Source organism: Gymnogyps californianus, chromosome 1 (genome assembly GCF_018139145.2).
Source record: "Gymnogyps californianus isolate 813 chromosome 1, ASM1813914v2, whole genome shotgun sequence".
Classification (NCBI taxonomy): domain Eukaryota; kingdom Metazoa; phylum Chordata; class Aves; order Accipitriformes; family Cathartidae; genus Gymnogyps; species Gymnogyps californianus.
Window position 1 is genome coordinate 168,789,739 of NC_059471.1, and position 17,965 is coordinate 168,807,703.

At 42.3% G+C, this 17,965-nt stretch overlaps 2 protein-coding genes across 3 annotated transcripts in view; one reads left to right on the top strand and one right to left on the bottom strand.

Annotated features, from left to right (window-relative positions):
• The window catches only part of EEA1 (early endosome antigen 1), a 78,795-nt gene extending 67,647 nt beyond the window's left edge, over nucleotides 1-11,148 (top strand). For both annotated transcript variants that reach the window (XM_050908909.1, XM_050908992.1), the window contains 4 exons: nucleotides 254-492; nucleotides 1,969-2,089; nucleotides 3,051-3,149; nucleotides 4,220-11,148. In XM_050908909.1, coding sequence (XP_050764866.1) covers nucleotides 254-492; nucleotides 1,969-2,089; nucleotides 3,051-3,149; nucleotides 4,220-4,342 — 582 coding nt within the window. In that variant the 3' untranslated portion in view covers nucleotides 4,343-11,148. The remainder of the gene's footprint in view (nucleotides 1-253; nucleotides 493-1,968; nucleotides 2,090-3,050; nucleotides 3,150-4,219) is intronic.
• A 2,699-nt stretch (nucleotides 11,149-13,847) lies between these two features.
• Nucleotides 13,848-17,965, bottom strand: part of PLEKHG7 (pleckstrin homology and RhoGEF domain containing G7) — a 34,807-nt gene continuing 30,689 nt past the window's right edge. The window contains exons 15-16 of the mRNA XM_050902158.1: nucleotides 16,702-16,799; nucleotides 13,848-13,955 (exon numbers count right to left, since the gene is read on the bottom strand). Of these exons, the coding sequence (XP_050758115.1) occupies nucleotides 13,848-13,955; nucleotides 16,702-16,799 (206 nt within the window). The remainder of the gene's footprint in view (nucleotides 13,956-16,701; nucleotides 16,800-17,965) is intronic.

A 17,965-nucleotide genomic window follows, 5' to 3' on the forward strand; every position in this document is an offset into this window, starting at 1 on the left:
CTTTCAGGGACAGAGAGGAAGCAAAGAGTTGACTTTAGTTTCACATGACGTAAATTTTTAAATTACAAGGTCAGAAATCTTTGACGCATTTAATGGTGTAGGAAAATTCAGTGAGATGACAGCCTTGTCTAATAGAGTTTGTTGATTAAAAGTAGTGATTCTAGTACACCAAGATTCTTTGCCTCAATTAAATGTAGGGGATAGGGAAAGAATACTTGGAAAGTTGTTTTTCATTGTTCCATTGTTTTCTTAGCACACAGAGAAAAAAGAGAAAGAGGAAGAAAACCGGAAACATGAGGAAAAGGAGACCAAGCTCACCATGCAGGTCACAGCCCTGAATGAAAACCTGGCTACCATGAAGAAAGAGTGGCAAAGCAGTCAGAGGCGAGTGAGCGAGCTGGAGAAACAGACGGATGATTTACGTGGGGACATTGCTGTCTTGGAAGCAACAGTGCAGAATAATCAGGATGAGAGAAGAGCATTACTGGAGAGGTAAGCTGAGGTCATGACCACGTGGAAGCGTAGTTTGGGAAATGGATAACCTCACACTGAAAACTTGTTCCAGTTGATTCAGGATTCCTTGTGCATACTTTATTTAAATCCGTGTTTGTTCCTAGTGCCTGGGCTGTGGGTGCAGTTTCCAGAGTGCAGCCTTCTGTCGTCCCTGCCAAAGCACAGCAAGGAGTGTTGGGAACAAACTGTGCTCTTTGTGGGCTTTGACAAGGTGACCGTTTTGTAGAAAATCAGGCAGGCTTATCAGGACCGTACTTATCACCAGAGCCACAGCTCTGTGCTTGTGCTCCAAGATTTATGCCCAACCGTAAGAGCCTTCTAAATCCATTGGGCTCCTCTGAACTTTGAGGCGTGTAGGTTGTGGCTTCTCATCTCATCTGTTGTGTTTACCTTGCAAGGCCTGGCAGAGAGAGCTTCTCTTACCGGAGTTAACTGTCCTCCATCACTCTGAGGCTCCCCTGCCTTGACTTAATCAGAGTAGATGCACTCGTCATCCAGAAGCCTGGAAGAGATTCCTTAGTGCCTCCAGTAACATAGAATTTGCTTAGGGACTTCCAGGTATGCCCACTGCTCAATGTTAGGAGGTTGAACGTGTAATTGGACTAGATAGGCTAAGGTTCACACAGGAGGCATTTTCTTAGTCCTGAAAACCTACAGTCGTCTTTTCTCCAGTTCTGCTATTGTCTCCACAATATATTTAAATCTTAGGTAAGCAGAGCGCCTTTCCTTCAGGCAGCAGGAGGCATGCAAGGCAGCAGGAGTTGCCTGAAAGCAGCGATTACAAGGGTAGAAGAAACACCTGTGAGACAGGAAACTTTTTTTCGTCCTTATTTCCTGATGTTTTTGGTGAAGGCAGAGTGGAAAACTTTTTTCGATACTGTCAAGCTTGCTGATTTGGTTTTTGAGCAGTAGACCTTGGGAAAGGATGGGATCAATTCAAGTGAGATCCTCTTTGTTTGGCAATCCCTTGCCATACTGTGCTGAACTCATCCAGTAGCCGTTTACAGCTTGGCAGAAAGACACCCTTTGAAATTTGGCTTTCAACGGTTAACTGAATTTCAGCTGATGGGAGGTGGCCTTGCTAAAAGAAAAAGGTTTCTTTTCTGCTCCGTTGTCTGACCTGATCTGCTGCAGCTGGTTCATGAGAGTGTCCTGTTGCACAGGGGCGCTTATTGGGGCTTGCTGTTGATGGGCTGCATTCAGTACTGTCACTGGTTTTGGGAGTAACTCCAGGTATTAATAAGCCACAGATGTTTGGGAGCAATGCCAGATAGTCTTAAACTGATTGTTACAAAAGAACATTTTTCCAGTCAAGGCATCCCAGAACTTTTCATAGCAAGAGTATTTTTGGCTGGATTTTATGGGAGTAACTTCTCAGACATGACAACCTGCCCAAAGGAGGCAGCGTACGTTGCCTCATATACTTTGAGCTGACTATTTACTATTTTTCCTCAGGTGTATAAAAAGTGAGGGAGAAATTGAAAAGCTTCAAGCCAAACTTGTAGAAATGAAGAAAAAGCTGGACAACACTACTGCTGCAATGCAGGAACTTGGCCGAGAAAACCAGTCATTACAGGTATAATTTGATTTGAAGCAATTAAACCTGTTGATTCTCTGTGTGGGAACTTATGAGAATTTCAAGTTTGTGTCAGATTGGTGGTGAGTTACCTTTCTAGGGTGATTAAGATGTTATGCTTGTGGTGTATGAGGGCCATATTGCTGTCTGTGGGTTCTTAAATCTGCACATAGTTTTGAAACTTTGTCCTGGTTTCGGCTTGGACAGAGTTAACTTTCTTTTTAGTAGCTGGTACAGTGCTGTGTTTTGGATTTAGTGTGAGAATGATGTTGATAACACTCCGATGTTTTAGTTGTTGCTAAGTAGCGCTTATCTTAAGCCAAGGACTTTTCAGTCTCCCATGCTCTGCCAGCAAGCAGGTGTGCAAGAAGCTGGGAGGGAGCATAGCTGGGGCAGCTGACCTGAACTAGCCAAAGGGATATTCCATACCATGGAACGTCATGCCCGGTATATAAACAGGGGGGAGTTGGCTGGGTGGCACGGATCGCAGCTTGGGAACTAACTGGGCATCGGTCAGCGGGTGGTGAGCAATTGCTTTGTGCATCACTGGTTTTTTTTTCCCTTCCCCCCCTTCCTTTTTTGTTATATTCCTTTTCATTACTATTATTATTATTATATTTCATTATTACTATTGTTAGTATTATATTTTACTTCAGTTATTAAACTGTTCTTATCTCAACCCATGAGTTTTTACTTTTTTTCTCTTTCCTCCTCCTCACCCCACTGGGAGGGGGAAGGGGGAAGCGGGAAGCGGCTGTGTGGTGCTTAGTTGCTGACTGGGGTTAAACCACGACAAACTTGGAAGATTTTCTCTCTGAACAAATATAAGCTCTCAGTATCATGGCAGAATTGGTGGTTTTATACTGCACTGGGTAGTGTGTGCAGTGAAAATAGAGGAAATTAGTAGGAATTAGACATGCGTTTTAAAAAAAACCCTGCTTTTTTAATATCTTCTATATAGATCAAACACACCCAAGCTCTCAACAGGAAGTGGGCAGAAGACAATGAGGTACAGAATTGTATGGCCTGTGGAAAAGGCTTTTCGGTGACAGTGAGAAGGGTAGGTGTGTTTTACTGTGTGTCTGTGGGGATTTTCTTTTTTTATTGTTTTCAAACTCTTAGATGGGATACGAACTTCAGAAAATGGCCTTAATAGTGCTGTGATACTCAGGACATCTCAGAATACAGTTATTGCATGCAGTGCCTAAATATTAAAAATAAAGTTTGTGGAGCTTACTTTATTCATGGTTCTTTTGCCATTTTAGCAGCATCAGTTTATAAACAGTGTTAAAATAGCTCAATCCCCTAAGCGAGCAAGCAAAATTACACTGTTGTAAGGGTATTTACAGTAAACTTATGTATAAGCAGTCTGAACTGGATTTACAGGTATAAAAGGAATGTAAATTTGTTGAAATTAGATATATGTGAAAATATGAGGCATCAACATGATCTGGTGCTTTGTGACTCTGTATTTCTGAACACTAACTAGACATGGAACAGAAGAAACAACGGGATGTGTTTTAGGTCTGTAGTCAGACCTTCTTTGTAAAAACAGCTGTGGTCAGCTAAGGTGTTAGCATCCCTCAATTAGCAGGGTCTGCCCTTCATCCAGAGATTACCATCCCTGCAACAAGTGACTCGGCAATGAAGTAGATGAGGGATACTCATAAGGTTCGTTTTGCAGCACTTCCTGACTTGGTCTTAGGTGGCTCTCCCTGTCCTGCATTATTTCAGTGATGTTCTTTGGGTAGTCTTTGAACAAAGGCTGCTGGATCCTTTGATTCAAGGGTACTTCTCAATGTGAAAGCAGGTAGTTCCATGTAAGAAGAAGATGTTTTGTGTGACCAGAACAAGTTCAAGAGGAGAAATTCAAGAGGAGGATGAACTTCAACCAGTTCATTTCCGAAACTGGTGTAGTCTCCCAGCTCAGTGACGCGCTTCTGAATATTTTACTCCTATACCCTTTAGAAAGGATTTACTTCTATTCCCTTCTGTGTGCTATGTAACTACTATTTAAAAATTCAAACTAACTTGTGAAACATGAGAGTTGACTTGACATGATAGTGATCTCTATTAGTGATCGATGTCCTGTCATTGGTGTTCAGCATGTATGTTTCTTCTCTTTCACAGCATCACTGTAGACAGTGTGGAAATATCTTTTGTGCCGAGTGCTCAGCAAAGAATGCCTTAACCCCTTCTTCTAAGAAGCCTGTCCGAGTCTGTGATACTTGCTTTAATGACTTGCAAGGATAACTGGCTATCGTGAGTGACAAAGAAATGTTACACTAAAATTTATAATTTCTGTTGATGCACTTCGTTCAGCACTCAGACTACTATTCAGTTTGGACAATGATTGTAACACTTGGCAAAATCTAGTATATTTTAAAATGTTTATTGATACCAAGTAAAACTATTGTATTTTTTGTGAGACATGGGCTCAGATCATCCATAGCTTATTGCCATTTATCCTGGAAAGAGCTTCTATGTCTAGATTAGAAATACCCAGTTATTTGTAAATAAAGTTTAAACAGAGGAGTAACAATGTATTTTTTTATCTTTTATTTTTTTGTTCAAGAGAAACAGCGTTTATGTGATATTGCAGTTTATTCTTGTTTCCTTCAAAGAAAAAGGAAGATGCAAAAACTTGTGAGGATTTTATGTATCAAATGTCACTGTAAAAGCATAACTAATTGTTGCATTTGATTGCATATCTGATGTTCTTTATAACCCATTGTGATTTTGTTTTCTTTCTCTCTCTCTGGTTCTTGGACTTTTCTCTCTAAAGTTCAGACTCCACACTGAGGGTAATGGCTGGACTTGACTCCAACTCAGTTTTATTTGCCTACTTAGAACTTGTTGTAGTATCAGCACCCAAGTCCTTATCCAACTAGAGCGCTCAGATACTGGAACATCTTTACACATACTGTATTGCATTGTGTGTATGTGTGTCTGAGAGAGAGTAGGTGTGAACAAATGATGAGACAAAGTTCAGCTGGCATTGTAGGAATATTACGTGATACATTACAATATTCCATCTCGTATTGATTGATTTCACTTTTACATATTTGGTGGATGGATTTTAATTTTCCAGAAACCCCGATATGTGGGTTTTAAAAAGCAAACAAACAATACTGGTAGTAGCCTGTAGTGCATCTCTTGCCCTGCCCGTACCCTGGAAGCCCTGAGAGGTCCTTGTGGTTCTAAGGGACATCCAGACCTTCCATGCTAGGTATCCTACTAAGAAAAAGTCTTTTTTGAGACTGCTGCAGTTTATCTGACCTTTTCTTCTGTTCCTTCTGTCGGCTTTTGGTGGAAGAAGCTGAACTCCTGCTATACCTAACAAACCTCAGTTTTCCATTGCTCCATCTGACCCCCATTACCGGGGGGTCTTAAATGTTACGTTAGTTATATGATTTAGTCTGCCCAGAACGGTGGTGTGAATCTCCTGCTACTGGCTTAGTTATAAACCAAACAGCTCTAAGTAAGAGGCTAATATAGATGTCTTTAGATATTTATTCATATTTTCTTTTCTGTACTTGCAACAGAGGTTTCTTGTAGAGTTCATGTAGGCTCCAAACTTCTTTTTTGTTGTGATTTTATTTACACCTGTTCATTCTTGCCTGCCTGTCTCTAGCTTTTCTTCCCTTTGTATCTGGTATTTCAAAACCGTTAAGGTTATTTCTTCCAAGCGGTGGTTATGCCTTCCAATATTTAGAGACCCTTTGTGTTAAATATCATAATGAATTCCCACACCCCAAGCCCTTCTGTGTCTCACAAAATTTTGCCAGCTGTTCAGAGAAAAGGACTGTGTCCTGAATTCCTCTGCTTCTTGCCTGAGGTAAGGAATCAAATTCTGTCACAATGATGGAAGCTTAGCCATCGTTAGGCAGGTTGGTTTGCTTTTATCTATTAGCAGCTCTATATGTGAATGAAGAAGAGTCTCTTTTATGAAAAATGTCTAGTCCCGATAAACTCTCAAGTGAAAAAACTTCTTAATCCCTCTTCTCCAGAAGTAGTGATCTATATGTTTCATATCCCTTCTTAGCTTACCTGTCTAGTTCTACATTTGCAGCCTCAAGGAGTCTTCCTCAAGGAGTTTTCTTAAAATTAAATTCTTGTTTCCCAAAAGCCAGCTGAATTATTTAACTGGTTCTCCTCGCTGTAAAAGGGTTTGGGATATAACCGTGGTTTATGTGAAATACTGACCTGCTTTTCTGGTTTGAACTTGAGAGTTGCTTGCTCAAAAGAAACAATTGCTGCAGCGATTCCTTATGAACAGAGCCTCTGGACTCACTGTTTCTCCTTGTCAGCATAACTGTTTGGCATAAGAATCTTTTGAATAGAAAATATGAACAGAATCTCTGCCTCTGGGAATTTTTTTTTCTACTTATTTATTTATTGAGAGAACCCGAAGAGTTTGCTTTCAAGCCTTTCTTTGTCTGACGTGTGACTTCAGAAATGTGGGAGAAGTAAAGATGTGACAGTTGTGCTCCAGCCTAGATGCGCTCTGCCCTCCTGTGTAACACACGGAGCCTTGTGCTGCTCTCAGGGTGAAGGACGACCATGTGGAGCAGAAGGGATTTTGAGAGGGAAGAGAGAAGCTTCCCGCAACTGCACAAGGACAAAATGCATGAGGCGGAGGAAGATGGAAATCTTTCAGGGGGAGCTAGGAAAGTGGTTAAAAGACTCAGTCGTGTTCAGGCATTTTGCTTTTGAATGGGAATGTGTGAAAGCTGAGGAGAGAGCTCTGCAGTAAAGAGGAAGTGGTAGAAGCTCTAGTAGGGTTGTTCTTAATTCAGCCTTTTGGGATGCCTTTGTGTAGAGACAGGCAGAGTCACCTCACTCAGCTGGCTGCTGAAGCAGTGCAGTTGGTTGGCCTCAGATCAGACCTTGGTCTGGAGCTCCTCAGCTTCAGGGGCAAAACCAGCTCAATTTCTGAAGGTTGCTTTTTGCTGACCAGTTTATATGACCAACTTTTCAAGGGGATGGAAATGCTTTTCAAGTACACATTTGTAGAAAGAGGGATTGTTAAAATCTGGAGGAACGGTGGTGTGGTAGAAGCTTTCATGCTTGAGCTTTGAGTCTGCAGCAATAGGTCAGGATTTCTACAGCTTTTCACTGGAGTAAATTTATGACTCCATTGCTAAATCTTATGCTTCTTCTTTTGTGCTTATGATTCTTAGTGCTGGTATGTATTTGTTGACAAGTTGATGGTATACTAGACCCTATAATGCTCTTGGCCTCACTGCCAGGTTGGAAGTTGTGCTCAAGCTCAGTAAAATGACGTATGAGATACATAATAAGGGAAACTGGAAGCTGATAAGCTTTGTATTTATAAATCTGCTTGCAGAGTCTGACTGTTTTGATGGGCATGTTTCAGTAGGAACGTGGGTTTTTTTGTTGCACTGCTTTAAAATATAAATAATAGGAAAACCTAGTAAAAAGCCTGGTAACTTTTACCACGCTGAGTTAAAGGATTCCAGACAAAATAGTTTAATGCACTGATTTTTCAGCCTGGAAACACAGGAACAGAGGGAAAGCCTAATAAAATAGCAGAAGAGACTAGAGCCTTGGAACTGGAGGATGCACAGTGATGTATTTTAACAGCCTCTAGCAAGAACCAGATGGCTCTGATTCACTGAGGAGAGGCCATTATAGAGCAAGAGGTGGAACTAATGGTAAAACCAGCGCTCAAACCAGTAGTGTGTGGGATCCTCAAGCTGCCTTTGATTACTAGCCATTAGCATGGCATCAGGAATGGGCCAGTGAAGTGTGGGGTTTGTTCCTGAAACTGTCCCCTCTGCAGGACACTCCATCCACATTCAGAATTGCTGGGGGAGCAGAATATGAGAGACCAGCTGCTACGTGGGCTACGACAAGCTACGGAGGCAATCGGAAGAGCGTAAAGGATAGTCTTGTTACGGGTGGGGAGAGGTTTTTTAACTTCCTGGAGACATCACCTCTCTTCCCAGTCGAAGAGCCACAGTCCCTTGCGTTGTTGCCTCCAAAATGCCAAATCCTACTGTTCTACTCCAGCCTCATGTCAGCAATACATACTTCATACTTCTGTCCTGTAACCCTTCTGGAGGCAGGTAGTGTTGCAGAGGTCAGTGGCAGGCTTTTGATCTTAGCTGGCTGTGCTTCACTGTTACTTATTTCTTCTCCCCATGTGTTCCTTCCCTCCAGTAATCTTCTCCTTTCTGCAAAGGTTGAACAAAGAGGATAAAGCTAATGAGTCACAGTGGGAAAAGTTGCTGTCTGCAGATGAAGAGACAAAAGGCATTTTCTGCTGCAGCTTCCAACAGAGGCAAGAGGTTTAGAGGGATCTTGTTTTTCAGCTGGCTTCACTCTCTGGCACAAGAGTCCGAGGCTCTAGGGTACAGTGTGGGTTTCTTCCTCTGTTTTTGGAAGGTATCAAGTAACCAAGTTGCCATGGAGTGTGGAGCGCTAGGTACACAAGAACAACGAATAACTATTTTTGTTGGGTTTGGAACGATTAGGATTATGTGTGAATCCTCACTGGAAAAGCTTTCTTAGTGAAGCATGAAGGGATTTGGGAGCAGAAGCATGAAGTAACCTTGCTGTGTTTGTATTACATTAGCAAGAACAATTGAGTCTGTCATGCTAGGTGTAGGAGAAGTGACGTTCCTAAAGAAGGGACCTGGAAAACTCAAGTACTTTTCTGGATTGTCAAATGTCAGTTAAATGCGAAGTGGGAACAAATGCTTGTTGCAAAACTTAAAAAATTTATGACCAGTACTCAGTGGCAGATAAAAAACTGCTGGAGCTTAAGTTCAAACAGAATATAAACTATGCCAAGAAGAATGATGCCATGGTTTGAGTATGTTGAAACTGATAAATTACTCCTCGAAGTACCACCCCTCCCACTCTGATATTCTTGGAGGACTAGGAAACAACACTGTCATTTGCACTACGCACTTTTTGCTGTCTAACTGAATATAATCTACAGTAAGTGGAATGGCATAATTTGCATTGCATGTGTTAGCTGTAATCAATGGACAGAAGGTTTATCTTCAGCTGGACTTTTCACTGTATTACACATTTGGCCCCTTGCTATGTAAGGAGAATTGCACTCATAATTCCTTTGTACCAAAAATGCAATCATCATCTGAGAGCACATGTAACAACAAAAACCATGTAGTCACGCACACGTTGTCTTTGTAGAACTTCATTTTAAGATTAGAAAGTGAGAAAACGTGAATTTTATGTATTTTCAAGGGTCTTGACAGTTGTCCAATTCTTAATTTTTGAAGTCTTGATCTCAGCATCCCTTCTAGGATAAGTTTAAAATTATTGTCCAACCACAGCCTCTCCAAAAGCAGTACTTTTCAAAAGGTGTACTTTTCAAAAACAGCAATAATTGGATAGTAAAGTCCTGCCACAGAAACTCAGTTTTGGGGGTATTTTTTTTGTGGTGTTTTTTTTTTTTTTTTTAAGGGGCACTGAATAAAGACGTTTGCATCTTTAGAGAGGACATTAGATGCCACTTAAGATCACAATAATGAAGAGGATAGGTACTAGTTAATGTAATAAACTCTGCCTTTTATCTGTAGCTCACCACATACTATGCACTCACTGTGCAGCAGATACAGGAGTATCTGCTCATTTGAAGATTACTGAAGCCCTGCTAACCCTTTTGGATCAATGTTACTATGAAAGCAGAAGCCTGGTAGGCATGTTTTCCAATTTTTCCTCCCCCTATGACCTAAACTGAAAACAAATTCATCTGTATTTCCTGCCTTTTTTGGGTAAAGAGGGCTGGGGAAGAGTGTTCGTCGTTATATGTCAACAGGCCAGTCCTGGCAGGTCCAGGCTCCTGCTGTTGGCTTTATGGCAAAGTACTCCGTTGTATCACGCTAAAGCTTGATTCCTGGCACAAAAGGGATGTTTGAAAGAATGTCTCGCTGGGTTAGCAAATACCAGAACTTTTTATAGTAATGTGTCCAAAATGCTGCTTGTATAGGATTTGTCACTTTTGTAAGAAAAGAAAAAAAAAAAAAAATCACACAAATCATAAAACCCCACCATTTGATGCCGTTACATAAGATTTCATTTAAACTACCTCTCAGCGTGAAATTCAAACATTAGGTAAGTTTAATAAGGTTTGCTCACTGCTATGTTATGTAAAAGTTATAGTGAATGCCAAAATTGCAAAAGTTTATCACCAAAAAGGAAAAAAGTTAAGTCTCTTTTTTATGTGTTTGAAAGTATCCAATAGTTTCAAGCTATTGTAAACTCCGTTGTATTCTTTTAACTTGTGTAGCTTCAGTCTTGCAAACTCTAGCTGCTGGACAGGAAATAAATCATAACCACAAGCTTTCATAATCACAGTCTGCTGGGTAAAAACAATTTTGTATGCAGCTTTGTCATTTGGCTATAGAGAGCCTCATTCACCAAATGTACCATTAATTTAGTCGTCTTTTTTTCTTCAGTACTCGAGATGTGAACTTGATGAATGGTATTCTGTAATGGATGTGTGCCACAAATTACATTGTCTTGTTTGCCTCTTTTCTGAATTTTAATGATGAGTTTATTATTGCAGATGTGAATATTGCTCATACAGCTTAATTTCTGTATAATTGTATAAAATATAAATGGAAAAAGTTTTAAGTTCTTACCCAGTATTTAGAGGTAATGTATTATAATAACCTTATGTTGCAGTTTTACCTACAGAGTACTGCACTTCTTTTAAACTGGATCATACCATCTTGGTAGGTGTAGATAGACTTTTTGCATGAGTGTGTTTTGGTTTTGTTTCTTTTTAATTGAAGTTCAATTCTCTTAAGTTCTGTTTTCAGTGTTTGTGTTTACTACTTGTGATCATGTAGTTGTGCCTTACATTGTGAAAGAATTTAGTCCAGCGTGCACTGTAATTCCTAAACTCTGCGATTTGGAAGGCGGCTGTGGGATTTGGATGAGAAGATGACACCATGCATCAACCGGTTCTGTATAAACTATGATGAAATGTTATTGAAATGTCATTTTTGTTTTCTAACCTGTTAAAGGAATGATTAATGACAATAAAAAAAAAAATTAGACCTTTGTAATAGACCAGTTCTGTCATTCAAAACTACCTTGCCCCATTTCAGACAGCAAAGCTACTTTGAAATGGGGGATATATCTTTTCACACATGAACCATTGGGAAGCCACACATCTAAGAACAAGCTAAACGCTCCAGTTTCTTAAACTTGTGGGGAGCTGCAACAAAAGCTTTCACATTCCTGAGGAAGCAGTGATAATGACTTGAGGAAGCAGTTTTTCAAATCTGTTTTTTCGCAGGTTAAATTCAGAGTAGTTTTTCCATTCCCAATAACTGCACAAGGCTGCTGGGTATCCCGCATTCAATTAAAGTCCTTCTGTCACTGGCTGTGTTCAGGCATCACATTCGATGCAGTCAGTCAACTGGCATAACTGGAAGACTCGGAAGTAGCACTTGTTTTAGTTCTTTAGACTGATGAAGGGCTTGCTTGTCAAATGGAAACCTTTCAGGGTGGAGCTGCATTGCAGAGAGAAGCCAGGTGATTAATGTGTGTGTGGTAAGTCCCGTGGCAAAGCCACTGTTGAATTGTGGAGACATTCACAAAACAATGTGTTTAGCTATTGAAGCAGATCTTCCTAGGGGCTCTGTGTAGACCGTGGAGAAAGACGGCGAGAAGAGGTCTCCTCTGAAAGGCAATTCGAGTTGGGAAGTTATTTTCTGCCTCAACTGCTTTCTGAGGCGTCTTTATCTCCAGACCACAGAAGAGCCTGTTGAGCGTATGTCTCCCTAAAGACACCCTGCGTGTGAATACTTCCTTCCCCTGGGGTGTCCTCCTTGGAGATGTGGTGGCCTCCTGGAAATACTGAATCTCTGGGACTACTTAGTTGTCTGGTAAACTGAGCAGACCTGGCTTAAGGTCGTTTTGGCAAAAATACATAGAGATGCAAAACACCCCCTCACTTCTGCCAGTGCACAAACCACAGAGCTTAGTCTGTGAGGTATGACTTCTCTGGCCTTGAAATATCTTTCTGTCCTATCAGCATTGGTTTCAAGATACTGTGAGGTTCTGATGAGGCACCAGGGGTGGAAGGGGGAGGGTGTGACACTGTGCAGCTGAGCTTGGGATCGGGGAGACTGAGCGCAGCTCTGTAAGCCAAGTCGTGGCTAAGTGGTTGCAGCTTGCGTGGTGTCCTGGAGTGGATCTGCTGTCTCCACTCTGTTCTGCTCTCCCGCCTTACGCGTTCACCACTTGGCATGGAGCCTGAGTGGCTGTTCCTTTCCCAGGAAGCGGTGACAAAAACTTACCCATCACAAGCACAGGGGGAAGAGCAGGAATGTGTACCGCAGTGGCCTAGGCATCTGGAGGGTGCTGAACCAGGTAAGTACATACATACATACATACAGCCTCCAGACCACAGCTTGTATGTACAGGTGAACCAGCTCAAGTGGATAAAATGTACCACCGCATCCTCATGGGTGGAGCTGGGGAGGAGCAGGGTTAAGGGCAACGCTTGAACTCATGACTAATTTGATTGTGGAGTAGAGGTGAATGCAAAGTGAACGCCGACTTCCTCGTGAATAACGTGAACAACGGGAATGGCACTCCTATGTTCTTCAGCATAGTCCTCATCTGTGTGGCTTCTCTGTTCATTTCCCCCTGAAGTAATTTCTGACACTGAGGGGGTATTCTGAGGGCTAACTTTTCTGCTGAGGGAGACTAGCTGATTGGGGACAGAAAGTGGGAGAAGTGACAGAGTCACTTAGAGTGGCTTCAGGGAAGTCTCCCTTTCTCTCTTGACTATGGCTAATCTTGTGAGAGCACCCTCCCTCTGTGGTAGTAACCCGCATGAATGTTGTGGCAAGCAGTTTCAGGCTGTTCTGTGGGTATCTTCCAGTACCTCAAAAAGAGGGAAAAATAAAGTGATGAACAGAGGCACACTTCTGCTATGTGGACCACAGATCTGGGATAGCAGTGAAGTATTGAATGGTTTAACGCAAAAGGAACACTCGAGTTTGTGAAGCAAACTTGAACTTTAAAGACTGCAATGGGTGTAAACAATGTATAACGACAGATCTGCTGTTAATAAAGTGGTGAAAAACCTCAGGTAAAATAAAAAAATCCCAATAAAGCAGGGCACCATTGAACTTCTGTTCTTTATATATTCTGTAGTATCTCTAGTTTAACTGAATGTTATGACCTTTTTCAAAGAAGCTTAAATAATCTCATTTTAAAAATTAATAGGGAGTCAACACAATATATGCTTTTACTGATCTGCCTCCACAAACTCAATGTTAATGCAAAAACCATCTTGTAATATTATAGTTCAGTAGGTAGAGAGGCATAACTATCGGGAGCTATGGCTACACAATTTTAATTTCATGAAATTTATTAACACAGTTTGAATGATCTCAGAATAATCCTTCTAGACTTTTCTGGTGAATGAGTTCTCCTCACCAACAAAAGTTTTTTCCCCTGTCCCGCTTTCTAGGAAATGACAAGCTGTATTAAAGCTTCCCTGGAAGCTTTAGGAGCCTTCCCCTAGCTGATGCAAAGGAGCATCTAAGAGCGATATGTTATTGCATGGCTCATTTTCCCCCTCCCATTTATTCCTACATCCTGTGGTCAAAACTCCTCACTTCTGTCTAGTCAAGTCAGAAATCTGTTAGCTTCAGAAACTTAAGGCATCCTGGAAGAAATAACTGTGTTATCACCATAATTGTCTTCCACTGGCTGTGTCAGTGCTGTGCTGACATTGTTAAATTTCAGAGGATTCAGCTGGGAAGCAGAAAGCAGTGTTTTTCTTGGTTTCATGTTGCGTGGTATAGTTGGAGATTGCTGTTTCTATCTGTGACATCCATGTTTTCTGTAATGAGAAAAAATAATTTGTAAACCAAGACAATCTAAAAAAGTTCCAGTGGTTCAGATATATAAACACTCAGAGCCTTTAGTTTTATTTAGTCTTTCTTCAGGCCCATGCTCCTAATTCCTGAAGTGAACAGGAATTATCCCAGAACCGAGACTCTCGCAGTTGCTCAGGCCACTAACGTGCCGCTGGGGCCTGTGTCTGGGGCCAGAGATTTCCAGTGAAGGTTTCCTTTTTGGTTGGAAGGTAGGATTTTTAATGCTCTGTTTGCTTGTAATGGTGAAGTTTGCTGCAGGCTATTATTTCACCTGTTTTTGTGTAATATTTATTAGTTTAGTGCTGTCCCTGCAGTTTGGGCTCCCTGTTCCTCTGATTAAGACAGCTCCAGTGCTACCAGCATCACAAGTTCTGTCCCCTGTCTGAGATCTGTCATGTGCTGCCACATGAATTTCAGTTTCTAGCATCACGCTGACAGCATTCAGCTCTCTATCTGCTGTCATCCAGGTATGAGGGCAGGGAGTGATAGCTGGAGAGATAGATTTAAAATATGTAACTTCCGTCTCTCTGTGCTAGTCCAGATGGTCTGTGTTGCAGAAGCTGAGTTGTCTTTGAATTGCTATGATTAGACATTACAAATTAGTTGGCAGCAATACGAGCTTAAGGTCTAGCTGTGCTTCTCCCACCCCAGGGTTTTTATTTTGCCCAGTCAGGAGCTGCTCTCCCTGCTGTAAGGCATGTAGAGACACTGAGCTTTGGTGCAAAAAGTAGAAATGCATGAGAAGGGGCAGCCTGTTCTACTGCGTGCTACGCTGGGATTCATAAATTTTGTTATCGACCCATCTGGTTGTTTCTTGTGTGTGTTTACACCCTGAATGAGTTAAAAACATTGCTTTGAAAAGTAGAAAGCTGGAGAGATAAACTGGATGACCTACAGGTCTAAGGAGTCCCAGCAGAGGACGTGAGAAGAGTCTGCATGTGGAAGCTGTATGTGCCTGGCAGAGCCCAGAGCCCAGCTTTGGCATGGGGTGGTTGCTCTGGCCCCTCTGGAGCTGCTGGCGGCGGAGGGCCCAATGTGCAGTGTGGTGGTGGTGGTGGTGGTGGTGGTGGTGGTGGTTACGCAGGGGTTTGCCAGGCAGTAGTGGACCCGTAGAAGGCAGGATTTAAACTGTTGAGCTTTTGAAGGCTCAGGGAGGAGAGCAGGGGATGGGGGAAGAGAACAGAGGGCTGGACAGTGGTATGGGTGGGATGAGCAGCAGCAGCGTATTTCAGGTCTGTGTTTTCATGTGTCTGCTGAGTATTGGGTCTCTGAGAGAGAGGTGGGAGCAGGGCAAGGGGTTCACTGCATCTGCGCTCAATGCGTTGCGTGTGCTCCCCGTGCAGTCGGTAGAGCGCAGTATGGCCGCGAGAGGCAGGCGGGCAGGATGAGCCTGCGCCTCGCAAGGGAGCCGGGAGCTGAGGTAGGCACTTCACAAAAATCAGGAGGTCTAAGAGGCAGCTCGCAATGTAACAGCCCTCTGCTTGGGACAAGTCAACAGGAATATGACACATACGGCTTCATTCAGTTTGCTGTCTCCCTTTTGATCTAGATTAGCTAGCTCAAGGCCCTGGTCTGACAGTCCTCACCAGTATCAATCTTACCCAGATCATCTTCCTTTCTGCCTTGCAGAATCACGTCAGCTAAACCCATCAGCTCATCTTGGCTAGCAAAGTTTCTTTAAAAAATATATTGATCATGCTGAGAATGGGCTTCTTGGGAGCTGAAATAAGGTAGTTCACTTCATTCAACTGGTGCTGGAAAGTCTACCTTTCCTAGGGCTCAGAGCGCCCAAAGTCAACAAAATGCGGTAATGCCACCACATCCAAGTGAAAAGAACCTTTCACTGCAGGGTTTTCTCCTTTGATAAACTAGACTTGGGAGACGTTGAGATGGTAGCCACCTGGTGTGAAGGCAGCTTTGGAAGGGAACGGTAATATTTCAATAACAGGAGAAGGTAACAACTTCTTGAGTAGATACCTATTCCAAGTACCAACCAGTGACTTGAAAATGGGAAGAATTCACTCATTGCTTTTCCCTGAAAAAGTCGATCTACTGCGATTTACTTTTAAGAATTAGTATTAGTGGTAGTCAAATTTCTGTCCATTAGGTATTAGAGAATGAAATTCAACTTAGAGGAGGAAAAGAAATACTTCTGTGAAGTGCCTACTACACTTTCAGATGTTATATACAGCGCTGTTACTAGAAATGTGATGTGGTGTGAAAATGAGGGGTAAATTTATATAACAGTGGAATTACTCATACCATCTGTTCAATCTGAAATTGCAAGATGTGTGTCGTGCATAGATGAGCATGATACAGTTTTCTGATCCGAGTACTACTGCATATGAGTTGGGTGGGGGGGTGGTGTTTTGGTGTTGACTTCTCTGGAGGGCCTGACCGTCTTCATTTCTGTGACACAAAAAATGGCGGGGTTTTTTTTGGCAATCAGAAATGATAATGTTTTTCAACAAGAATACAACCTGCTATCAACCCTGATATAAAATTGGTACATGTTCAACAGCAAAAATTCTGTAGCAAATGTGTGAGCCAGAGCACTAGGGTGTTATTTTGTTTTGGTTTGATTTTGGTCAAATGTCACAACTGTAATAGATTCTTATCACAGCATGGCCTCTCTTAGGCTGTGATCTTCTTTCAGGGAAAGCGTAGTTGTGTAATTAGAGAAGGAAAAAAAAAAAGTGTGCTACTTACCTTGGCAGTCTCTGTCTGAGCTTGTAGCAAGAAGACTGCTATGCATTGACGATACCTATTTTCATGCTGTATTAGGAAAGCATTTCGCAGGCTGAAGACTGTGGAAAAATATAAAGGAGTGATATAAATTCCCTCATGCAGCTGTCAGTCCAATTTTATATCACATTGTCTGTTTATGATTGAAGAAATTATATATGCAATCATATTTTCTGATTCTTAATAGGGCAATGCACCCTGATAGGGTTAGTTTTTTGTCGTGCGGGAAGCTTTGTTATTTCAAAAAGTTAATTCTGCTTGCATTTGTTTTATTTTTAATTACTTTATCATTGAGTCTAGCTGATGATCATTAAGAGAAGTTTCCATTCAAAGTGGGCTAAATCATAACTGAAGTTAGAGAAAACCAAATATGAAAAATTAAAGAGAAAAGCCCCATTTTTATTTCATTTCAGACAGGTCCGTACGCCAGCTGCTATGTAGGGAAGTGGCTGCGCTCGGGCTGATGGTGGGTTTGGGCTCTCCCTGGGGCATGTGCATGAGCCGGTGCTGCTGCCCGGGGTGTCCCCAGTCGGCTGCCGGCAGCAATGTCTGGCAGGGCCGGGCATGTTGCCAGCAGCCCTTCGGTTCCTGCCAAACTTCTGCAGAAGTTAATCGGTGTGACTCTGGGTGTGACAGCAGCATCTCCTGGGTCCTGCAGATGACTCTGGGCATTATGGGGCACACTTCCCTGCAAGGGGACAAATCAGCACCAAAGTCGCATGTCTGGAGTGAAGGGGTGGCTTAAGTCTGCTATGAAGCAAGCTTGGGGGGAAAAGGAGGGGAAAGCATCTTCAGGTAGCCAAAATCCTGCGGCAGATGGCAGGCGTGCTTGGGTGGGCTGGTTGTGGCAGGGAGGAGGGCACAGTAACCTGTTATAATGCACTGGATTCACGTGGCGTTGCTTTTTTTAGCTGGAGTTGACATTGCTGTGAACGAAGCAACGGTGAGCGAGGTGCAGGATTGCCTCCCTGCGAGCGGTGGCCCTAAGCGGGGCCCTGCTCCTGAACCCACACAGCCCGAGGAGAGCGCAGATCTTGAGCTGCCAAGATAAGGCAGCATTTTTCTGAGTCTGCTACAGTTGACATATCTTTTTGATAAACTTATCCAGTTCATATAGTTTGCTCTGAAGCCTTGTACTATGTAGAATAATTTGCTGCTGTGTAATGCTTCTTGTCCAAGCATTTCCAAGTGCTCTACAGTCAGACCTCAAAAAGTTTCTGGAAGATAA